This window comes from Nerophis lumbriciformis, linkage group LG36 (genome assembly GCF_033978685.3).
Source record: "Nerophis lumbriciformis linkage group LG36, RoL_Nlum_v2.1, whole genome shotgun sequence".
NCBI classification, from domain to species: domain Eukaryota; kingdom Metazoa; phylum Chordata; class Actinopteri; order Syngnathiformes; family Syngnathidae; genus Nerophis; species Nerophis lumbriciformis.
Window position 1 is genome coordinate 22,882,748 of NC_084583.2, and position 22,248 is coordinate 22,904,995.

The 22,248-nt window shown below is 40.6% G+C and overlaps 1 protein-coding gene across 2 annotated transcripts in view; it reads left to right on the forward strand.

Annotated features, from left to right (window-relative positions):
* The window catches only part of gabrb2a (gamma-aminobutyric acid type A receptor subunit beta2a), a 233,893-nt gene that overhangs the window by 76,890 nt on the left and 134,755 nt on the right, over positions 1-22,248 (forward strand). For both annotated transcript variants that reach the window (XM_061930323.2, XM_061930322.2), the window contains exon 4: positions 14,973-15,193. In XM_061930323.2, the coding sequence (XP_061786307.1) occupies positions 14,973-15,193 (221 nt within the window). The remainder of the gene's footprint in view (positions 1-14,972; positions 15,194-22,248) is intronic.

The following is a 22,248-nucleotide window of genomic DNA, read 5'->3' on the forward strand; positions in this document are numbered from 1 at the left end:
TAATTTAGATGTGCCAAATGTATGTGTATATATATATATATATATATATATATATATATATATATATATATATATATATATATATATATATATATATATATATATATATATATATATATACACAGGTAAAAGCCAGTAAATTAGAATATTTTGAAAAACTTGATTTATTTCAGTAATTGCATTCAAAAGGTGTAACTTGTACATTATATTTATTCATTGCACACAGACTGATGCATTCAAATGTTTATTTCATTTAATTTTGATGATTTGAAGTGGCAACAAATGAAAATCCAAAATTCCGTGTGTCACAAAATTAGAATATTACTTAAGGCTAATACAAAAAAGGGATTTTTAGAAATGTTGGCCAACTGAAAAGTATGAAAATGAAAAATATGAGCATGTACAATACTCAATACTTGGTTGGAGCTCCTTTTGCCTCAATTACTGCGTTAATGCGGCGTGGCATGGAGTCGATGAGTTTCTGGCACTGCTCAGGTGTTATGAGAGCCCAGGTTGCTCTGATAGTGGCCTTCAACTCTTCTGCGTTTTTGGGTCTGGCATTCTGCATCTTCCTTTTCACAATACCCCACAGATTTTCTATGGGGCTAAGGTCAGGGGAGTTGGCGGGCCAATTTAGAACAGAAATACCATGGTCCGTAAACCAGGCACGGGTAGATTTTGCGCTGTGTGCAGGCGCCAAGTCCTGTTGGAGCTTGAAATCTCCATCTCCATAGAGCAGGTCAGCAGCAGGAAGCATGAAGTGCTCTAAAACTTGCTGGTAGACGGCTGCGTTGACCCTGGATCTCAGGAAACAGAGTGGACCGACACCAGCAGATGACATGGCACCCCAAACCATCACCCAACCATGCAAATTTTGCATTTCCTTTGTAAATCGAGGTCCCAGAGTCTGGAGGAAGACAGGAGAGGCACAGGATCCACGTTGCCTGAAGTCTAGTGTAAAGTTTCCACCATCAGTGATGGTTTGGGGTGCCATGTCATCTGCTGGTGTCGGTCCACTCTGTTTCCTGAGATCCAGGGTCAACGCAGCCGTCTACCAGCAAGTTTTAGAGCACTTCATGCTTCCTGCTGCTGACCTGCTCTATGGAGATGGAGATTTCAAGTTCCAACAGGACTTGGCGCCTGCACACAGCGCAAAATCTACCCGTGCCTGGTTTACGGACAATGGTATTTCTGTTCTAAATTGGCCCGCCAACTCCCCTGACCTTAGCCCCATAGCTTAGGGTCATGACCGAAAGGACAAGATCACGGGTACAAGCGGCCGAAATGAGTTTCCTCATAAAATAAATAAAGTTTTTCAAAATATTCTAATTTACTGGCTTTTACCTGTACATATATTCTACTTAGGTCAAGAAAAAACACAGAGGCTATATCATCCCTACAAGCCTGTTTTTGCAGGTTTCCCGCAGATTTTATTTTATGGAAAATCTGCGAAACAGGCTTGTAGGGATGATATAGCCTCTGTGTTTTTCCCTGACCTAACATATATGTATATATATATAAAGTTTTTGCAAAATTAAGTTTGCAAAAAAAACATTAAAGCAACATTAAACTGCATACTACAAACCCCGTTTCCATACGAGTTGGGAAATTGTGTTAGATGTAAATATAAACGGAATACAATGATTTGCAAATCATTTTCAACCCATATTCAATTCAATATACAAGCCTGTTTTTGCAGGTTTCCCGCAGATTTTATTTTATGGAAAATCTGCGAAACAGGCTTGTAGGGATGATATAGCCTCTGTGTTTTTTCCTGACCTAACATATATATATATATATATATATATATATATATATATATATATATATATATGTATATATATATATATGTATAAATGTACAGGATATATATATATAAATATACAGTATATATGTATATATATATATATATATATATATATATATATATATATATATATATATATATATATATATATATATATATATATATATATATATCTAATATATATATATATATATATAAAGTTTTTGCAAAATTAAGTTTGCAAAAAAAACATTAAAGCAACATTAAACTGCATACTACAAACCCCGTTTCCATATGAGTTGGGAAATTGTGTTAGATGTAAATATAAACGGAATACAATGATTTGCAAATCATTTTCAACCCATATTCAATTCAATATACAAGCCTGTTTTTGCAGGTTTCCCGCAGATTTTATTTTATGGAAAATCTGCGAAACAGGCTTGTAGGGATGATATAGCCTCTGTGTTTTTTCCTGACCTAACATATATATATATATATATATATATATATATATATATATATATATATATATATATATATATATATATGTATATATATATATATGTATAAATGTACAGGATATATATATATAAATATACAGTATATATGTATATATATATATATATATATATATATATATATATATATATATATATATATATATATATATATATATATATATATATCTAATATATATATATATATATATAAAGTTTTTGCAAAATTAAGTTTGCAAAAAAAACATTAAAGCAACATTAAACTGCATACTACAAACCCCGTTTCCATATGAGTTGGGAAATTGTGTTAGATGTAAATATAAACGGAATACAATGATTTGCAAATCATTTTCAACCCATATTCAATTCAATATACAAGCCTGTTTTTGCAGGTTTCCCGCAGATTTTATTTTATGGAAAATCTGCGAAACAGGCTTGTAGGGATGATATAGCCTCTGTGTTTTTTCCTGACCTAACATATATATATATATATATATATATATATATATATATATATATATATATATATATATATATATATATATATATATATATATATATATATATATATATATATATATATATATATATGTATAAATGTACAGTATATATATATATAAATATACAGTATATATGTATATATATATATATAAATATACAGTATATATGTATATATATATATATATATATATATATATATATATATATATATATATATATATATATATATATATATATATATATAAAGTTTTTGCAAAATTAAGTTTGCAAAAAAAACATTAAAGCAACATTAAACTGCATACTGCAAACCCTGTTTCCATGTGAGTTGGGAAATTGTGTTAGATGTAATTATAAACGGAATACAATGATTTGCAAATCATTTTCAACCCATATTCAGTTGAATATGCTACAAAGACAACATATTTGATGTTCAAACTGATAAACATTTTTTTTTTGTTGCAAATAATCATTAACTTTAGAATTTGATGCCAGCAACACTGTAATGGTTGGACTAAGGGGAGGTGACGGCGACAGACACTAGATGGCTGTATGTACAATGATTTATTATATATATTTATATATATAATAATCAAACAATACAAATATAAACTAAGGAAAATGGAGTGTGAACTAGATCCAAAAGTATATGTGGTGTGTGGCTATGTGTGTGATTAGCTGTAGTGTGTGTTACCAAGTGTTGTGTTGGGCGAGAGGAGGAACAAGACAGGAAGACAGTCCGTTGGGCAGGCAGATGATCCAGGGCAGGAGAGAAGAGGCAAGATCCGTTTCCAAGCGGGAGGTCGTGAATCCAAAAGGGCTGTCCGGGAGGTAAGGGAAACAACAGGGGATCACGGAAGAACACGGGAAGCGAAGGGTAAGAAGACTATACTCCGGCGAGCGACCGAAGGTTGTCCAGGCTTAAGAAGACCGCTTGATCATCACAGGCAGGTGTGCCGATTGCCGGCAAATGATTGCAGCTGGCGGCTTCTGCTGGGCGGAGACACGGCCGTGGGCGTGTCCCGAGGTGCACTCACTGGAGTGCACAGATGGATGAACGGCGTTGGCAGGAGTCTGAGCCGTAACAAACACGTGACAAAGAAGTTGGGAAAGGTGGCAATAAATACTGATAAAGTTGAGGAATGCTCATCAAACACTTATTTGGAACATCCCACAGGTGTGCAGGCTAATTGGGAACAGGTGGGTGCCATGATTGGGTATAAAAGTAGATTCCATGAAATGCTCAGTCATTCACAAACAAGGATGGGGAGAGGGTCACCACTTTGTCAACAAATGTTTAAATATTAACTGTCAGTTTACTGTACTGTGCCAACTGTACTACTATATGAGTACCTATTTTCTATTGTTTAATTGAAAATAAAAGTGAGACACAATTGTGTCAAAGTCATGATTTTTTATTTCATGCTTGAAATAAGAAATTATTACTTTAAAAAAATAGTTTTATACTTGTGAGTGTTGATGACACAGCTTTGCAACACTTGATATTCTAGTTTCAAGCATGTTTTACTCAATATAGGTTATCAAATCTCAGCAACAAGCTGTAATATCTTACTGAGATCATTTAGGACCAAAACACTTAAAACAAGTAAAACACTCTAACATAAAATCTGCTTAGTGAGAAGAATGATCTTATCAGACAGAAAATACGCAAATATCACCCTTATTTGAGATATTTAATCATACTTAGATTTCAGTTTTTGCAGTGGACGAGGTAGTTTCTGGTGAAAACACAGGGGGAACATTATTTACGTTCCTGTGGTGAAAAGGGGCCTTTTGTCCATACTTGCCAACCCTCCCGGATTTTCCGGGAGACTCCCGAAATTCAGCGCCTCTCCTGAAAACCTCCCGGGACAAATTTTCTCCAGAAAATCTCCCGAAATTCAGGCGGAGCTGGAGGCCACGCCCCCTCCAGCTCCATGCGCACCTGAGTGACGTGTTGACAGCCTGTTCACACGTCCGCTTTCCCACAATATAAACAGCTAATGATCGAGGGCGAGTTCTTGGTTTCTTATGTGGGTTTATTGTTAGGCAGTTTCATTAACGTCCTCCCAGCGCGGTAACAACACACAACAACAGCAGTCAAGTTTCCGTCTACCGTAAAGTAGTTCGTCTGCCGTAAACAGCAATGTTGTGACACTTTTAAACAGGACAATACTGCCATCTACTGTACGTGCATATGTGACCCACCCATAATGTGTCACATTTTTGTGTTGATTTATTTATTTTATTTTGTGGTTTGAATTCGTTTTTGGAGCTGTCATTACACATTTATCAGTATTCACATTGGTCAGTAGGGGGCAGTAGGGCGTTTCTTCCCAATTGAATGCTATCACCTGCAGACCGGAAGTGTCTTGTCATTCTGATGAGCGCGACCAGTCTGTGAACAATCGAAACGTCCCGTGTGCTTTTTCCTCCTGTATAACAGGTTAGTTTTGGTGAATCAACTCACTGAATAATACTCATGTGATCTTTATAAGTTTAAGTACACATTCTGATGGTGGAGCCTAACTCTAAAGTGTTTGTGAGTTGTACTTTGTATTTGTGAATGGATCCAGTGCACAGCTGCAGTAATCAATACAAAATGGCGACGTGAGTGCGCAGTGTTTATATAGGAACTTCTGATCCTAATTCAGACTCCCAAATTAGAGCTCCCGTTTTCTTATTGATTTTATAATGTATATTTGTATAATGTGTGTGTTCTGAAATAGTGACAGAGAATAGAACAAGGATGGACAATTCAACCCTTAACTCAACAATGAGTAGATGAGTGTTATGTGTGTGTATATGTGTAAATAAATGAACACTGAAATTCAAGTATTTCTTTTATTTATTTATATATATATATATATATATATATATATATATATATATAGCTAGAATTCACTGAAAGTCAAGTATTTCTTATATATATATATCTTAACCACGCCCTCCGCCCCACCCCCCACCCCCACCTCAAGAAATCGAAGGTCTCAAGGTTGGCAAGTATGCTTTTGTCACATCCCGGGTGTTAATTATTACCAAACATGTTGGACTGGGGCTTTCTTAGCTTCGCTCCCTCTGAGAACAACTCAAAACTGCCTGTGCTTCCCCAACATGGCGACGGAGATGCTGCCTGAGTGCGTGAGGCGCTGAGCCGTCAGGCGGCAGCTAACGATCCCATAGGTGATGGAGCCGTGCGATCGGCAGCCAGATAATGAGACGGGGAGGGAGCGAGCGTGCGAGGAAAAAAAAAGGTTCGGCGGGGGGGGGGGGGAACTCTGTGCAACGGGGCAAGGCGGACGCCCCAAGTCCTCGCTTGACTTTTCCACTCCTGCAACAACATCAACGTGGCAGGAGCTCGTGTATTTTTAGATGCCCTTTTTTACACGCCGCGTGTCGGCGGAGGGCGGTTCAAGCGGGCGAATAAGCGAGTCTCTCCCGCTCCAAAGTGGCGATTGCGTTGTCACGCCGGTGTGCAATGAAAAAGGAATGACTTGGGAAAACACCAAAACAACTGAAGTGAGCCGTGATGATGTCCTCCTTTTTTTCGCTTTCCCCCCTCCCCACACACACACACACACACACACACACACACACACACACACGCACACACACGCAGCCATGCTCCTGCAAAACACCGTTAAAGAGCACATCACACTGCAGTGCTGTTTTGTCTCTGTGGCTGTGTGGGTGTCACCAGAGAGAGAGAGATGAGGTTTCATTTTGGAGCAGCAAAAATATTTCTCCTTCGCAACATCTCCTGGCTATTCATCATCACCGAACAGAATTAAAAAAAAAAAAAAAAAAAAAAGCAAAGCCAGCCAAAAGCGGAGAGACGGCGGCGAGGCCCCAGCTGGAGGAAGCTATTTGCATCACGGGCAAAATTGTCTCAATAAAGCGGAAAGTTTCGTCATTTGTTCCAGCGGAAGCAGATATTTTTAGCACGATAACAGCCAGCCAGCTGAGAAAGTTCCCCTCTGGTTACGATGTCGAAATTAGGAGCGGATTGGTGAATTCTGAGCCGCCCCCCCCCCCAGCACAAGCAGTGACCTTTGAGTCTTACCATTTAGAGGTTAGATATTTACATGTATTAATGTGAGGAATTATGCACAAATTATTCTTATACTCTGCTGCAAATTACTACACAAATAAGGTCAGATGTTAAAGGGGAACATTATCACAGCTATAGTTACATTAATCATTAGTAATGTAGCAGCCTAGTTTTGAATGGCAGGGTCCCTGCTATCACATGTTGATAAAAATATAACATTTACAAAATAAAAATCAACTACAGGCTTCCCAAATGCTGTAATAAATTAAGCATGATGAGCTGACTTGAAACTGTTTAAAGGGGAACATTATCACAATTTCAGAATGGTTAAAACCATTAAAAATCAGTTCCCAGTGGCTTATTATATTTTTCGAAGTTTTTTTCAAAATTTTACCCATCACGCAATATTCCTAAAAAAAAGCTTCAAAGTGCCTGATTTTAACCATCGTTATATACACCCGTCCATTTTCCTGTGACGTCACATAGTGAAGCCAACACAAACAAACATGGCGGAAAGAACAGCAAGCTATAGCGACATTAGCTCGGATTCAGACTCGGATTTCAGCGGCTTAAGCGATTCAACAGATTACGCATGTATTGAAACGGATGGTTGTAGTGTGGAGGCAGGTAGCGAAAACGAAATTGAAGAAGAAACTGAAGCTATTGAGCCATATCGGTTTGAACCGTATGCAAGCGAAACCGACGAAAACGACACGACAGCCAGCGACACGGGAGAAAGCGAGGACGAATTCGGCGATCGCCTTCTAACTAACGATTGGTATGTGTTTGTTTGGCATTAAAGGAAACTAACAACTATGAACTAGGTTTACAGCATATGAAATACATTTGGCAACAACATGCACTTTGAGAGTGCAGACAGCCCAGTTTTCATCAATTAATATATTCTGTAGACATACCCTCATGTCAGCAGGCCAGGGAAGCTAGGGTCGATATTCTTCTCTTGATCATCTTCGGGACAGTGTGAGCCAAGACATCCAGGGGGTTTAGCTCGCTCGTCTGCGGGAACAAACTGCCGCCATTGCTTGCCGTGCTACCGAGGTCCTTTGTCCCTGAATTGCTCACACACTCCGGCAGATTCAATGGGGGTCTGGCGGCAGATTTCTTTGACTTTATCCTTGGAAATGCATCTGCTTTGAGTGTCGCAGGATATCCACACATTCTTGCCATCTCCGTCGTAGCATAGCTTTCGTCGGTAAAGTGTGCGGAACAAACGTCCGATTTCTTGCCACTTTCGCATCTTTGGGCCACTGGTGCAACTTGAATCCGTCCCTGTTCGTGTTGTTACACCCTCCGACAACACACCGACGAGGCATGATGTCTCCAAGGTACGGAAAACAGTCGAAAAAACGGAAAATAACAGAGCTGATTTGACTCGGTGTTTGAGAAAATGGCGGATTTCTTCCCGATGTGACGCCACGTTGTGACGTCATCGCTCCGAGAGCGAATATTAGAAAGGCGTTTAATTCGCCAAAATTCACCCATTTAGAGTTCGGAAATCGGTTAAAAAAAATATGTGGTCTTTTTTCTGCAACATCAAGGTATATATTGACGCTTACATAGGTCTGGTGATAATGTTCCCCTTTAATCATATACTCATACTTGCCAACCCTCCTGATTTTCCCGGGAGACTCCCGAATTTCAGTGCCCCTCCCGAAAATCTCCCGAATTTCTCCCAATTCCCACCCGGACAACAATATTAAGGGCGTGCCTTAGAGATGCGCGGTTTGCGGACACAACCGCGGAGTCCGCGGATAATCCGCGGGTCGGGCGGATGACATGACGAAAAAAATAGATTGTAAATAGATTCGGGCGGTTGGCAGTTGAACCAATTCGGAAATATATATACATAGTTAAATGTTGTTACCCACATACGAAAAACGTATAGATTTTATCGGTCCTTTGGGTGGAGCTGATGGTGCATCACCGAAAAAGAAAAGGATTGACTTCACAGAATGGGAGGAGGATACACCTGTGCTTGTTGATGAAGTAGAGGATTATTCCTCTACAAACGTCCATCTCGACGGATCAGCAGAGGAAAATCTACTTTCCTTTTGGGGGAAACAAGGACAATCATTCCCACGACTACAACACCTTGCCAAGAGAATCCTATGCGTCCCAGCAACAAGTGGTGCAAGTGAGTGCTCCTTCAGCGCAGCAGGGCGCATTTTAGAGGCCAGGCGCTCTCGCCTGAATCCTGGCACTGTAGATGCCATTTTATTCCTGCATAGTGCTAACAAAAAAAAAAGTAAGTAGACATACGGTTGGATATGTTAAACGAATTAGTCTACGTTACCTACAGGCTATACCAAATAAGCCCATGTCTAACCTATATTGAGTTCGGTCAGCTGAATAATTTTGATGGTTACGTGTTGTTTGGGCGTACTACAATGCAAAGGAATTAAGACAATTGCGTTCTTTATTGTGGTTTTTTCTATTGGAGATATACTACTGTGTGTTAATTATTTGGCCTCGCTTTCAAGTGAAGCGCATCTCCGATTGGCGACAATGTAAGGATATTTAGCCTGCTTTGTTTGTCGCGACCGTCTATTTTCATTATAATTCAAGTTTGATGATAAAGTGCAGTCTGATGGGTTTGATTTCCCCCCTTCAGCTATTTGCCTTGGCCAATAAGTTGCAGGTAATTTATTATTATTATTTATTTAATTTATTTTTGTTTAAATAGAGATGACATACATATGTTATTGTATAATTTAAGTTTGTGCGTGATTGACAGCCTAAGGCTTATGAGGCACATTTTTTTTTACATTTTTTTATTTCAACTTAAACACGTATGAGCCTATGCCTATGCCTAGAACATAGGCTATGTGTTTGTCTTTATTTTCCTGCCTGTCGTTGACAATGGAGATTGTCTGATATTTTGTCATGGCTGCAGATCAATCAATAAAGGTTCATCTTTGTCGCGAAATTGTTCACTGTTTCACTGTGCACCCCGCCCTCGTCCCCATTGAAATAAATTCAGACATTTTTTTTTACCTAACAAAAATATAGGCCTAGTCTTCCTAAAACATTTTTTTAACTTCTTAAAAGCATCGTTCTGCTTGCTGCAACTGCGCACACAAAGTGTGAGGAACGCACTCCTGATCTGAGGGCATTGGCAACAATAGTCAACACTTTCTTAATGGAAATGACAATAATATTATAATAATGATAAATAATATTATCACGCATTAATATATCTTAGCCACTAATGCGTGGCCAAGAGATATTAATGCGTGGCACGCATTGAATGTCTCTGCTGCGTTGGATCAGTCTCCTTTCTTTAACAGGCAAAAGCTTTCTAACCTCACTAATGCCTTGCATCGTCTATATTAGATATATAACAACGGGCGGGTGCGGGCGGGTGTGGTTTTGATAAAATGTTGGTTCGGGTGATGGCGGATGGATGACGACATTTGTGATGCGGTTGCGGATGAAATAATTGCCTATCCGCGCATCTCTAGCGTGCCTTAAAGGCCTCTAGCGTCCTCTACAACCTGTCGTTACGTCCGCTTTTCCTCCATACAAACAGCGTGCCAGGCCCAGTCACATGATTTATGCGGCATTTTAAACACACACATAACTGAATGCAAGGCGTACTTGATCAACAGCCATACATGCCACACTGAGGGTGGCCGTATAAACAACTTTAACACTGTTACAAGTATGCGCCACACTGTGAACCCACACCAAACAAGAATGACAACCTGAAACCTTCACCCCTTAACAGCCGCATGCTGTCCAGGCGTCCGCTTTTACTCCATTTAAACGGCGTGCCGGCCCAGTCACATAATAATGTAGCATTGGATGGGTTAAACCATGGTCTTTACCCGAAGATGTCAAGAAATGCTGACACGTTGTATGATCTTTTAACTGGTTTAATGATAACGTTAATTTCAAGCACACGCACACAAGTGGATGCAAAGCACACTTGGTCAACAGCCATACAGGTCACACTGAGGGTGGCCGTATAAACAACTTTAACACTGTTACAAATATGCGCCACACTGTGAACCCACACCAAACAAGAATGACAAGCACATTTCGGGAGAACATCCACACCGTAACACAACATAAACACAACAGAACAAATACCCACAACCCCTTGCAGGACTAACTCTTCCGGGACGCTACAATATACACCCCCCCCCCCCCCTCCCCCCCAACCTCGCCCCCTCCCACCTCAACCCCCCCTCCCTTATCTCCCGAATTTGGAGGTCTCAAGGTTGGCAAGTATGCAAATAACGCTTTGTGTGTTTGCATGTGCTCTGGGTGTGTACGTGTGAACGAGATGATGAGTGACATCCCTCTATTTTCGAGACTGCTTATCATTATTAGGGTCATGGGTAAGCTGGATCCTATCCCAGCTGTATTCGGGTGAGTGGCGGGGGATACACCCCTAGCCAATGGTAAATGGTAAATGGGTTACACTTGTATAGCGCTTTTCTACCTTCAAGGTACTTAAAATGCTTTGACACTAGGGCTGCAACTAACGATTAATTTGATAATCGATTAATCTGTCGATTATTACTTCGATTAATCGATTAATAATCGGATAAAAGAGACAAACTACATTTCTATCCTTTCCAGTATTTTATTGGAGAAAAAAAACAGCATACTTATTTTGATTATTGTTTCTCAGCACGTACATGTTGCAGTTTATAAATAAAGGGCTATTAAAAAAAATATACTGTATAAAAAAAATTGCCTCTGCGCATGCGTATAGCATAGATCCAACGAATCGATGACTAAATTAATCGCCAACTATTTTTATAATCGATTTAATCGATTAGTTGTTGCAGCCCTATTTGACATTATTTCCACATTCACCCATTCACACACACATTCACACACTGATGGCGGTAGCTGCCATGCAAGGCGCTAACCACGACCCGTCAGGAGCAAGGGTGAAGTGTCTTGCCCAAGGACACAATGGACGTGACTAGGTTGGTAGAAGCTGGGGATCGAACCAGGAACCCTCAAGTTGCTGGCACAGCCACTCTCCCAACCGCGCCACGCCGTCCCCATTGGCAGAATGGTCATTAAAAAATAAAAACAAGTTAAACAAATTTCAGAATAAGTCAATGCCTACTCAAGATTTACTCACATCATGACACCATACTGGCCCCCGAGTTCGGCCCGGAACTTTTGAGACAGACATCTTATGTCCGCAAGTAAACTCAGTGCTTTACCTTGAAGGGGTTGGAATGTGGGAGTATAGCATACTCCCTTTTTACCTTATCAGAATTAGAACAATGAGGCTGTATTCCTTTCTGGGCAGGGTGGGGGCTGTTTTCATATTCAATAAGTTGTCTCTTTCCGTTTGGCTTTCAGACCACTTCTGGATGCTGGTATTAGCGCATTTGTAAGGACTGGTCTCCTAAAGCTTTAGTAAAACTTGATAATATTCCTATTGTGTCTTGATGGTCCTTCTTACTCAACATATATGTCATCTGAAAAGAATTTGGGATTGACCAGTGACTTTTATTCCCTGAGAGGAAGACTGGTCAGACGCAACAATAGTTACACATGTTTTTGTATCAGTATCAGCATTGTTGTGACCAATACTGCCCTTTTAACTACTTGGTGTTGGGTCGATTACCCAAAATTGTAGTATCGCCCAAAACTAATGTAAAGTATTAAACATTGCTCCTGTTGTTGAGAGGAACTTGGACCACTGCACACTCATTGGCAGATCCTCGCATTGACATTTTAACCTTGCTAGCAAACATAGAACACTGGGGACCAAACTTGTGATTTACATAATTGAGGCGCTCCTCAAGGCGCCCCTTTGAGTCCTCTCCTTTTTGGCAGTGTGGAGAATGCATACATTTTTAAGAGTTCTTTCTTTATTCATAGTCATGTTTAAATCCGCTAATATTTTCCCATGTGCACTCTTTCTGCTTGTATCTTATGTCCGCAAGTAAACTCAGTGCTTTACCTTGAAGGGGTTGGAATGTGGGAGTATAGCATACTCCCTTTTTACCTTATCAGAATTAGAACAATGAGGCTGTATTCCTTTCTGGGCAGGGTGGGGGCCGTTTTCATATTCAATAAGTTGTCTCTTTCCGTTTGGCTTTCAGACCACTTCTGGATGCTGGTATTAGCGCATTTGTAAGGACTGGTCTCCTAAAGCTTTAGTAAAACTTGAAAATATTCTTATTGTGTCTTGATGGTCCTTCTTACTCAACATATATGTCATCTGAAAAGAATTTGGGATTGATTAGTGATTTTTATTCCCTGAGAGGAAGACTGGTCAGACGCAACAATAGTTACACATGTTTTTGTATCAGTATCAGCATTGTTGTGACCAATGCTGCCCTTTTAACTACTTGGTGTTGGGTCGATTACCCAAAATTGTAGTATCGCCCAAAACTAATGTAAAGTATTAAACATTGCTCCTGTTGTTGAGAGGAACTTGGACCACTGCACGCTCATTGGCAGATCCTCGCATTGACATTTTAACCTTGCTAGCAAACATAGAACACTGGGGACCAAACTTGTGATTTACATAATAGAGGCGTTCCTTAAGGCGCCCCTTTGAGTCCTCTCCTTTTTGTCAGTGTGGAGAATGCATACATTTTTAAGAGTTCTTTCTTTATTCATAGTCATGTTTAAAGCAGCTAATATTTTCCCATGTGTACTCTTTCTGCTTGTATCTTATGTCCGCAAGTAAACTCTGTGCTTTACCTTGGAATGTGGGAGTATAGCATACTCCCTTTTTACCTTATCAGAATTAGAACAATGAGGCTGTATTCCTTTCTGGGCAGGGTTGGGGCTGTTTTCATATTCAATAAGTTGTCTGTTTCCGTTTGGCTTTCAGACCACTTCTGGATGCTGGTATTAGCGCATTTGTAAGGACTGGTCTCCTAAAGCTTTAGTAAAACTTGATAATATTCCTATTGTGTCTTGATGGTCCTTCTTACTCAACATATATGTCATCTGAAAAGAATTTGGGATTGATTAGTGATTTTTATTCCCTGAGAGGAAGACTGGTCAGACGCAACAATAGTTACACATGTTTTTGTATCAGTATCAGCATTGTTGTGACCAATACTGCCCTTTTAACTACTTGGTGTTGGGTCGATTACCCAAAATTGTAGAATCGCCCAAAACTAATGTAAAGTATTAAACATTGCTCCTGTTGTTGAGAGGAACTTGGACCACTGCACACTCATTGGCAGATCCTTGCATTGACATTTTAACCTTGCTAGCAAACATAGAACACTGGGGACCAAACTTGTGATTTATATAATTGAGGCATTCCTCTAGGCGCCCCTTTGAGTCCTCTCCTGTTTGTCAGTGTGGAGAATGCATACATTTTTAAGAGTTCTTTCTTTATTCATAGTCATGTTTAAAGCAGCTAATATTTTCCCATGTGTACTCTTTCTGCTTGTATCTTATGTCCGCAAGTAAACGCTGTGCTTTACCTTGAAGGGGTTGGAATGTGGGAGTATAGCATACTCCCTTTTTACCTTATCAGAATTAGAACAATGAGGCTGTATTCCTTTCTGGACAGGGTGGGGGCCGTTTTCATATTCAATAAGTCGTCTCTTTCTGTTTGGCTTTCAGACAACTTCTAGATGCTGGTATTAGCGCATTTGTAAGGACTGGTCTCCTAAAGCTTTAGTAAAACTTGATAATATTCCTATTGTGTCTTGATGGTCCTTCTTACTCAACATATATGTCATCTGAAAAGAATTTGGGATTGATTAGTGATTTTTATTCCCTGAGAGGAAGACTGGTCAGACGCAACAATAGTTACACATGTTTTTGTATCAGTATCAGCATTGTTATGACCAATACTGCCCTTTTAACTACTTGGTGTTGGGTCGATTACCCAAAATTGTAGAATCGCCCAAAACTAATGTAAAGTATTAAACAGCAGAAGAATGATTGTTTATTCCTTTTTAGCAGAAGTTTAGATGAAACCACGTTACAACAGAATGTAACCATAACCGTAACCATGGTTCTATTATCATCATCTACATTCCAAATAATATATTGTGATATATAACGGTATTGCGGGGGGGGGGGGGGGGGGGGGGTTAAATATCGATTGCGATATAGATTTTAGACCATATATTAGACCTAATATACTTAATTCAATTCTCTCCCGCAGGACTACACGTTGACAATGTACTTCCAGCAAGCATGGCGGGATAAACGCCTCTCCTACTCAGAGATCGCCTACAACCTCACTCTGGATAACCGGGTGGCTGACCAGCTGTGGGTCCCGGACACCTACTTCCTGAACGACAAGAAGTCCTTCGTGCACGGCGTCACCGTCAAGAACAGGATGATCCGACTCCATCCCGACGGCACCGTGCTTTATGGACTCAGGTAAGCTGCTTACAGCTGCCCCCCTCTTGTGTGTCATCATTAGCGCATTGATTATGAAGCATAATCAGCTAACGAGCTTGTACGCGCTGCATCGGACTCACCCTTTTTGATGTGTGCTGGTGTTTTACAAGCGTTCCACTCAAGCCAGGCGGGGTGTTTCCTTCTATGCGTACACCTTTTTTTTTTTTTTTTTTAACATTACACTCTTTTGTGGTTATTTCCTTTACGTTTGGCCTTATTACTACTTTGTACGATGCACAGCTCAATTGTTAGTAACATCCATCACATTTAGGGGATATACTTGTTCTTAAATAACAATATCACAGCTAGGGTTGTACGGTATACCGGTACTAGTATAGTATCGCGGTACTAATGAATAAAAAACGGTACTATACTGTTTGAAAAGTACCGGTTCACCATTTTTTTTTACGGGCATGACGGTGCGTCGTCACGTCATGACATTACTGAAGGAAAGAAAGGAGCATGTTCGGCAGCGCTCAATCACGGAGTACTTACATATATATATATATATTAGTATATATATACTTACAAGTATATATATATATATATATGTCTTAATAAGGTTATCCAAAAAATAGTGCTCGATACCGTAATAGAGCGCAATATATGTATGTGTGGGGAAAAAATTATGACGGACTGGCAGTGTGTCGCGCCTCGCCAAGGAGCAGCGAGAATACCAAGAAGCGCATATGCCAAATTTTCAAAGAGAACGGCCTACGGATCACGATTGAAGCCAACAAGCAAACCGTCGTCACTTTCAACCTGAGAAATAACAGCTACCAACCATTCACGAAACCCAACACAACACTCCAATACGTGCACCATGACAGCAACCACCCACCCACCACCACGAAAAGAATACCTACCGGAATTAATAAAAGGCTATCGATGCTGTCATCTAGCAAAGCTGAATTTGACCAAGCAACCCCCCCGTACCAAAAAGCCCTTGATGAAAGCGGATACAATTTCACCCTCACCTATGAACCCACGCCAGGAAACCAACCGAAAAAGAACAGAAAACGAAACGACATCATCTGGTACAACCCCCTATACAGCAAAAACGTCTCAACTAACATTGGACACAAATTCCTCAATCTGATTGACAAACACTTTCCCAAAGACAACACCCTAAGAAAAGTATTCAACAAGAACAACATTAACTTGAGCTACAGCTGTATGAACAATATACGACAAATCATCTCAAACCACAACAAAACAATTGCAAATGAGCCGTCGGCCCCCGGACAGAGCGACTCCAAAACCAACAAAGGTTGCAACTGTCGAAAGAAACCTGATTGCCCTCTCAACGGGGGGTGCTTACAAACATCAGTTGTCTACCAATCTAAGGTAACACGCAAGGACATTAACACATCCGACACATATGTAGGATTAACTGAGGGAGAGTTCAAAACCAGATGGAACAATCACAAGGCTTCTTTCAGGAACCAAAGCCTGCGGAATACCACAGAACTCAGCAAACACATTTGGGACCTCAAAGACAATAATGTTGAATATTCAATAACATGGCAAATTCTTGCATCCAGCACACCTTACAATAGTGGTAATAAAAGATGCAACCTATGCTTGAAAGAAAACCTGTTTATTATTTACCGTCCAGACCTGTCATCCCTCAACAAGCGCAGCGAAATTGTAACAGCATGCCGCCACAGACGGAAACACCTCCTAGGTAACACATGAGCCAATCACCACGCCCCTACGCCAGCCTGTACCCACCCACTCTGTGCCCTATATAATCCATGGTATGTGAATGCTCCCATTAAAATCTCCTGATGATTGAGGGAACCCCCCCTCATGAAACAGGCCTGTAGAGATGAAATAGTCTTGTGATTTTTTTTCCCCACACATACATATATATATATATATATATATATATATATATATATATATATATATATATATATATATATATATATATATATATATATATATATACAAACCCCGTTTCCATATGAGTTGGGAAATTGTGTTAGATGTAAATATAAATGGAATACAATGATTTGCAAATCATTTTCAACCCATATTCAGTTGAATATGCTACAAAGACAACATATTTGATGTTCAAACTGATAAACATTTTTTTTTTTTGCAAATAATCATTAACTTTAGAATTTGATGCCAGCAACACGTGACAAAGAAGTTGGGAAAGGTGGCAATAAATACTGATAAAGTTTAGGAATGCTCATCAAACACTTATTTGGAACATCCCACAGGTGTGCAGGCTAATTGGGAACAGGTGGGTGCCATGATTGGGTATAAAAACAGCTTCCCAAAAAATGCTCAGTCTTTCACAAGAAAGGATGGGGCGAGGTACACCCCTTTGTCCACAACTGCGTGAGCAAATAGTCAAACAGTTTAAGAACAACGTTTCTCAAAGTGCAATTGCAAGAAATTTAGGGATTTCAACATCTACGGTCCATAATATCATCAAAAGGTTCAGAGAATCTGGAGAAATCACTCCACGTAAGCGGCATTGAATGACCGTGACCTTCGATCCCTCAGACGGCACTGTATCAAAAACCGACATCAATCTCTAAAGGATATCACCACATGGGCTCAGGAACACTTCAGAAAACCACTGTCACTAAATACAGTTAGTCGCTACATCTGTAAGTGCAAGTTAAAGCTCTACTATGCAAAGTGAAAGCCATTTATCAACAACATCCAGAAACACCGTGTAGTGTGTGTGTGTGACAATCATTATTACTTTAACTTTAACTTTAACTTAATAAGAGCACTGCAAAAACTGAAATTTAAGTAAGATGAAATATCTCAAATAAGGGTGATATTCGCTTATATTCTGTCTGTTAAGATAATTCTTCTCACAAAGCAGATTTTATGTTAGAGTGTTTTACTTGTTTTAAGTGTTTTGGTCCTAAATGATCTCAGTAAGATATTACAGCTTGTTGCTGAGATTTGATGACCTATATTGAGTAAAACATGCTTGAAACTAGAATATCAAGTGTTGCAAAGCTGTGTCATCAACACTCACAAGTATAAAACTACTTTTTTAAAGTAATCATTTCTTATTTCAAGCATTAAAAAAAAAATCATGACTTTGACACAATTGTGTCTCATAATTAAAACAGATGACAGCCAAATGGACTTTGCTGTTTTATTTTCAATGAAACAATTGAAAATACGTACTCATATAGTAGTACAGTTGTTATTAGTGAGAATCAATGTCCCTCTAAGGTGCGAGCCTGCGCAATTGCGCACTGCTCCAGCGTCCTCTGCGCACGGCAAATCTATGCCACGCACAAAATCAAATAAAAAAATAAGCGCATAACAATTTTCGACACACGGACACGACAGAGAAAACAGTTTTCGTCATCATTGTTCAAATATTGTAACGTCTGTCGAGACGCTTTGAGGACATGAATTCCATCCATCACTTTACTGAGCAAAACTCTTTATTGTCGGCCATAAACACATCACCAAAACATTAGTAAAAAAATGATATCTAGCAAAAGTGGTCATTTTCTGCAGTGCAAACCAGACCAAAAGCAACTTTGTTATATCAACAGCAGCCGCTCACTCTTTCTCACTTGCGCCAACACATGCACATATGGCACTTAGCCAGTGATGCGTTTACAGCCACGCAAAAAGTCGGACAACTCCAACACCACACATAAAGTGTCATTCCAGGTCGTTACACTATGATTTACCAATCAATTGTGTGCTTATTCTAGTGTCATTTATTAGGAATCTTCATTTATAAATATTAATCATGAAATGCTGTTAGTATATTAAATAAATACTATTAAAAATATTTTTTTTACAAACAGGAAGTTGCAGGAATGTACACATGATCCCCTGCTTACATCTCATTGTGCAACATGTGAATGTTTTAATGGGAACTAAATGCAATGTCTGAAAGGGGTACAAATTATTTCCAAAGCAGGACCTCCACCCAGACAAACAATACAAGTACACAGTTCATGAAAAACAATATTTTTTGTTATTGTCATTGTAAGTGGGCCTAAACACTTACCGTATTTTCCGCACCATAAGGCGCCCTGGGTTATAAGCCGCGCCTTCAATGAACGGCATATTTCAAAACTTTGTCCACCTATAAGCCGCCCCGTGTTATAAGCCGCATCTAACTGCGCTAAAGGAATGTCAAAAAAACAGTCAGATAGGTCAGTCAAACTTTAATAATATATTAAAAACCAGCGTGATGTGGGCGCGCATGGAGTCGTATATCAACATGGACGGAGCTGCGTGAAAAAAGCCACCCGGCCTCTTCGCGTAAACTTACCTTAACCACTCGCTCATCTTTTCTTCATCCATCCCTTCGAGTTAGCTTTTATGATGACGCCGGCTGGAAAGGTCTCTTTTGGCAAGGTCTTCCTTTTGAATATCACCATGGGTGGAAGTTTCTGGCCATTAGCATGGCAAGCTAGAACCACAGTGAAGGATGACTTCTCATTCCCTGTGGTGCGAATATTCACCGTACGTGCTCCCGTTGTATCCACAGTGCGGTTCACAGGAATATCAAAAGTCAGTGGAACCTCGTCCATGTTGATAATGTTCTCTGGCCGGATCTTTTTTTCAGCTATCTTGTTTTTACAATATGCACGGAAAGTAGCCAGCTTTTTTTGAAAGTCTTTAGGCAGTTGCTGTGAAATAGTAATCCGTGTGCGGATGGAGAGATTGCGTCTTTTCATGAACCGGATCCCTGTCGCTTAGTAGGAGCCATTTTGTGGTCTTTACAGATGTAAACACACAAAGGAAATGAAACGTACGGTATATCCGCGCGCTTCTTCTTCTTCTACGCGGGCGGGTGGTTGCTTACTGTAGAAGAAGAAGCGCTTCCTGTTCTATGGGGGCGGGTGCTTACCTTGGCGGTTGCTTGCGTAGAAGAAGAAGCACTTCCTCTTCTACGGGGAAAAAAGATGGCGGCTGTTTACCGTAGTTGCGAGATCGAAACTTTATGAAAATGAATCTTAATATTAATCCATATATAAAGCGCACCGGGTTATAAGCCGCACTGTCAGCTTTTGAGTAAATTTGTGGTTTTTAGGTGCGGCTAATAGTGCGGAAAATACGGTATATTAGAAAATATCCTCATGGAAATGACTGCTGTCATTTGATTCTAATAATAAGAGAATGTTGTCCGTCTATCTGTGTTGGCCCTGCGATGAGGTGGCGACTTGTCCAGGGTGTACCCCGAATGCAGCTGAGATAGGCTCCAGCACCCCACGCGACCCCGAAAGGGACAAGCCGTAGAAAATGGATGGATGGATGGAGATTGAAGTTGTTATTTAGTCAGGTTTGGGACAGGTGTGCTGCTGGTGTAGCCACAGTGTGCACGTCTGATGTTGCTCACATGGGTTCCACTGGATGCTCAGGGAGTTTTTGCTTTGCATGAAAAATTAGAGGGAACATTGGTGAGAATATACTTATTTTAAGGTATTTTTTGGGTTCATTGAGGTTAGCTAATTTTACTTGTTTTGGAAAGTCTCGACTCCGCCAAGGCTGCCCTTTGTCACCGATTCTGTTCATAACTTTTATGGACAGAATTTCTAGGCGCAGTCAGGGCGTTGAGGGGATCTGGTTTGGTGGCTGCAGGATTAGGTCTCTACTTTTTGCAGATGATGTGGTCCTGATGGCTTCATCTGGCCAGGATCTTCAGCTCTCTCTGGATCGGTTCGCAGCTGAGTGTGAAGCGACCGGGATGAGAATCAGCACCTCCAAGTCCGAGTCTATGGTTCTCGCCCGGAAAAGGGTGGAGTGCCATCTCCGGGTTGGGGAGGAGATCTTGCCCCAAGTGGAGGAGTTCAAGTAACTCGGAGTCTTGTTCACGAGTGGGGGAAGAGTGGATGGTGAGATCGACAGGCGGATCGGTGCGGCGTCTTCAGTAATGCGGACGCTGTATCGATCCGTTGGGGTGAAGAAGGAGCTGAGCCGGAAGGCAAAGCTCTCAATTTACCGGTCGATCTACGTTCCCATCCTCACCTATGGTCATGAGCTTTGGGTTATGACCGAAAGGACAAGATCACGGGTACAAGCGGCCGAAATGAGTTTCCTCCGCCGGGTGGCGAGGCTCTCCCTTAGAGATAGGGTGAGAAGCTCTGCCATCCGGGAGGAGCTCAAAGTAAAGCCGCTGCTCCTCCACATCGAGAGGAGCCAGATGAGGTGGTTCGGGCATCTGGTCAGGATGCCACCCGAGCGCCTCCCTAGGGAGGTGTTTAGGGCATGTCCGACCGGTAGGAGGCCACGGGGAAGACCCAGGACATGTTGGGAAGACTATGTCTCCCGGCTGGCCTGGGAACGCCTCAGGATCCCCCGGGAGGAGCTGGACGAAGTGGCTGGGGAGAGGGAAGTCTGGGCTTCCCTGCTTAAGCTGCTGCCCCCGCGACCCGACCTCGGATAAGCGGAAGAAGATGGATGGATGGATGGATGGAAGTCTCGACAAGCCAAATGTTCTTGTTCTATTGGCAGATAATTGTGCTTAGTTCAAATAAAATACCTCTAATTTTTGTATTTTTAGGGCCCGCATGGCCCATTGCAAAAGGACTCCCGAATGGAGTCCTTATGCAATGGGACATAAGGACCTATTGAATTTGTAAGGTTTTATTTCTTTATTATTATTATACCGGCCGCCTCTTTGAGCTGTAATTTGACCCACTTAACATGCTTCAAAACTCACCATATTTGACGCACACATCAGGGCTGGCGAAAATTGCCGTTTGATAAAAAAACCAAACCCCAAAAATCTAAATTGCGCTCTAGCGCCCCCTAGGAAAAAAAAAAACTAGACTGCCTGTAACTCCCACTAGGAAGGTCAAAGAGACATAAAACAAAAACCTCTATGTAGGTCTGACTTAGACCTAAATTTCATTAATGGTACATTCTCGGGCAAAAATCAACAGGAAGTTGGCAATTCCCCCTTTAAGACAAAAAAGTACTAAAAACAGTCAATTTTGCCTCTTTGAGCTGTATTTTGACCCTCTTAACATGCTTCAAAACTCACCAAACTGAACACACACATCAGGACTGGCTAAAACTGT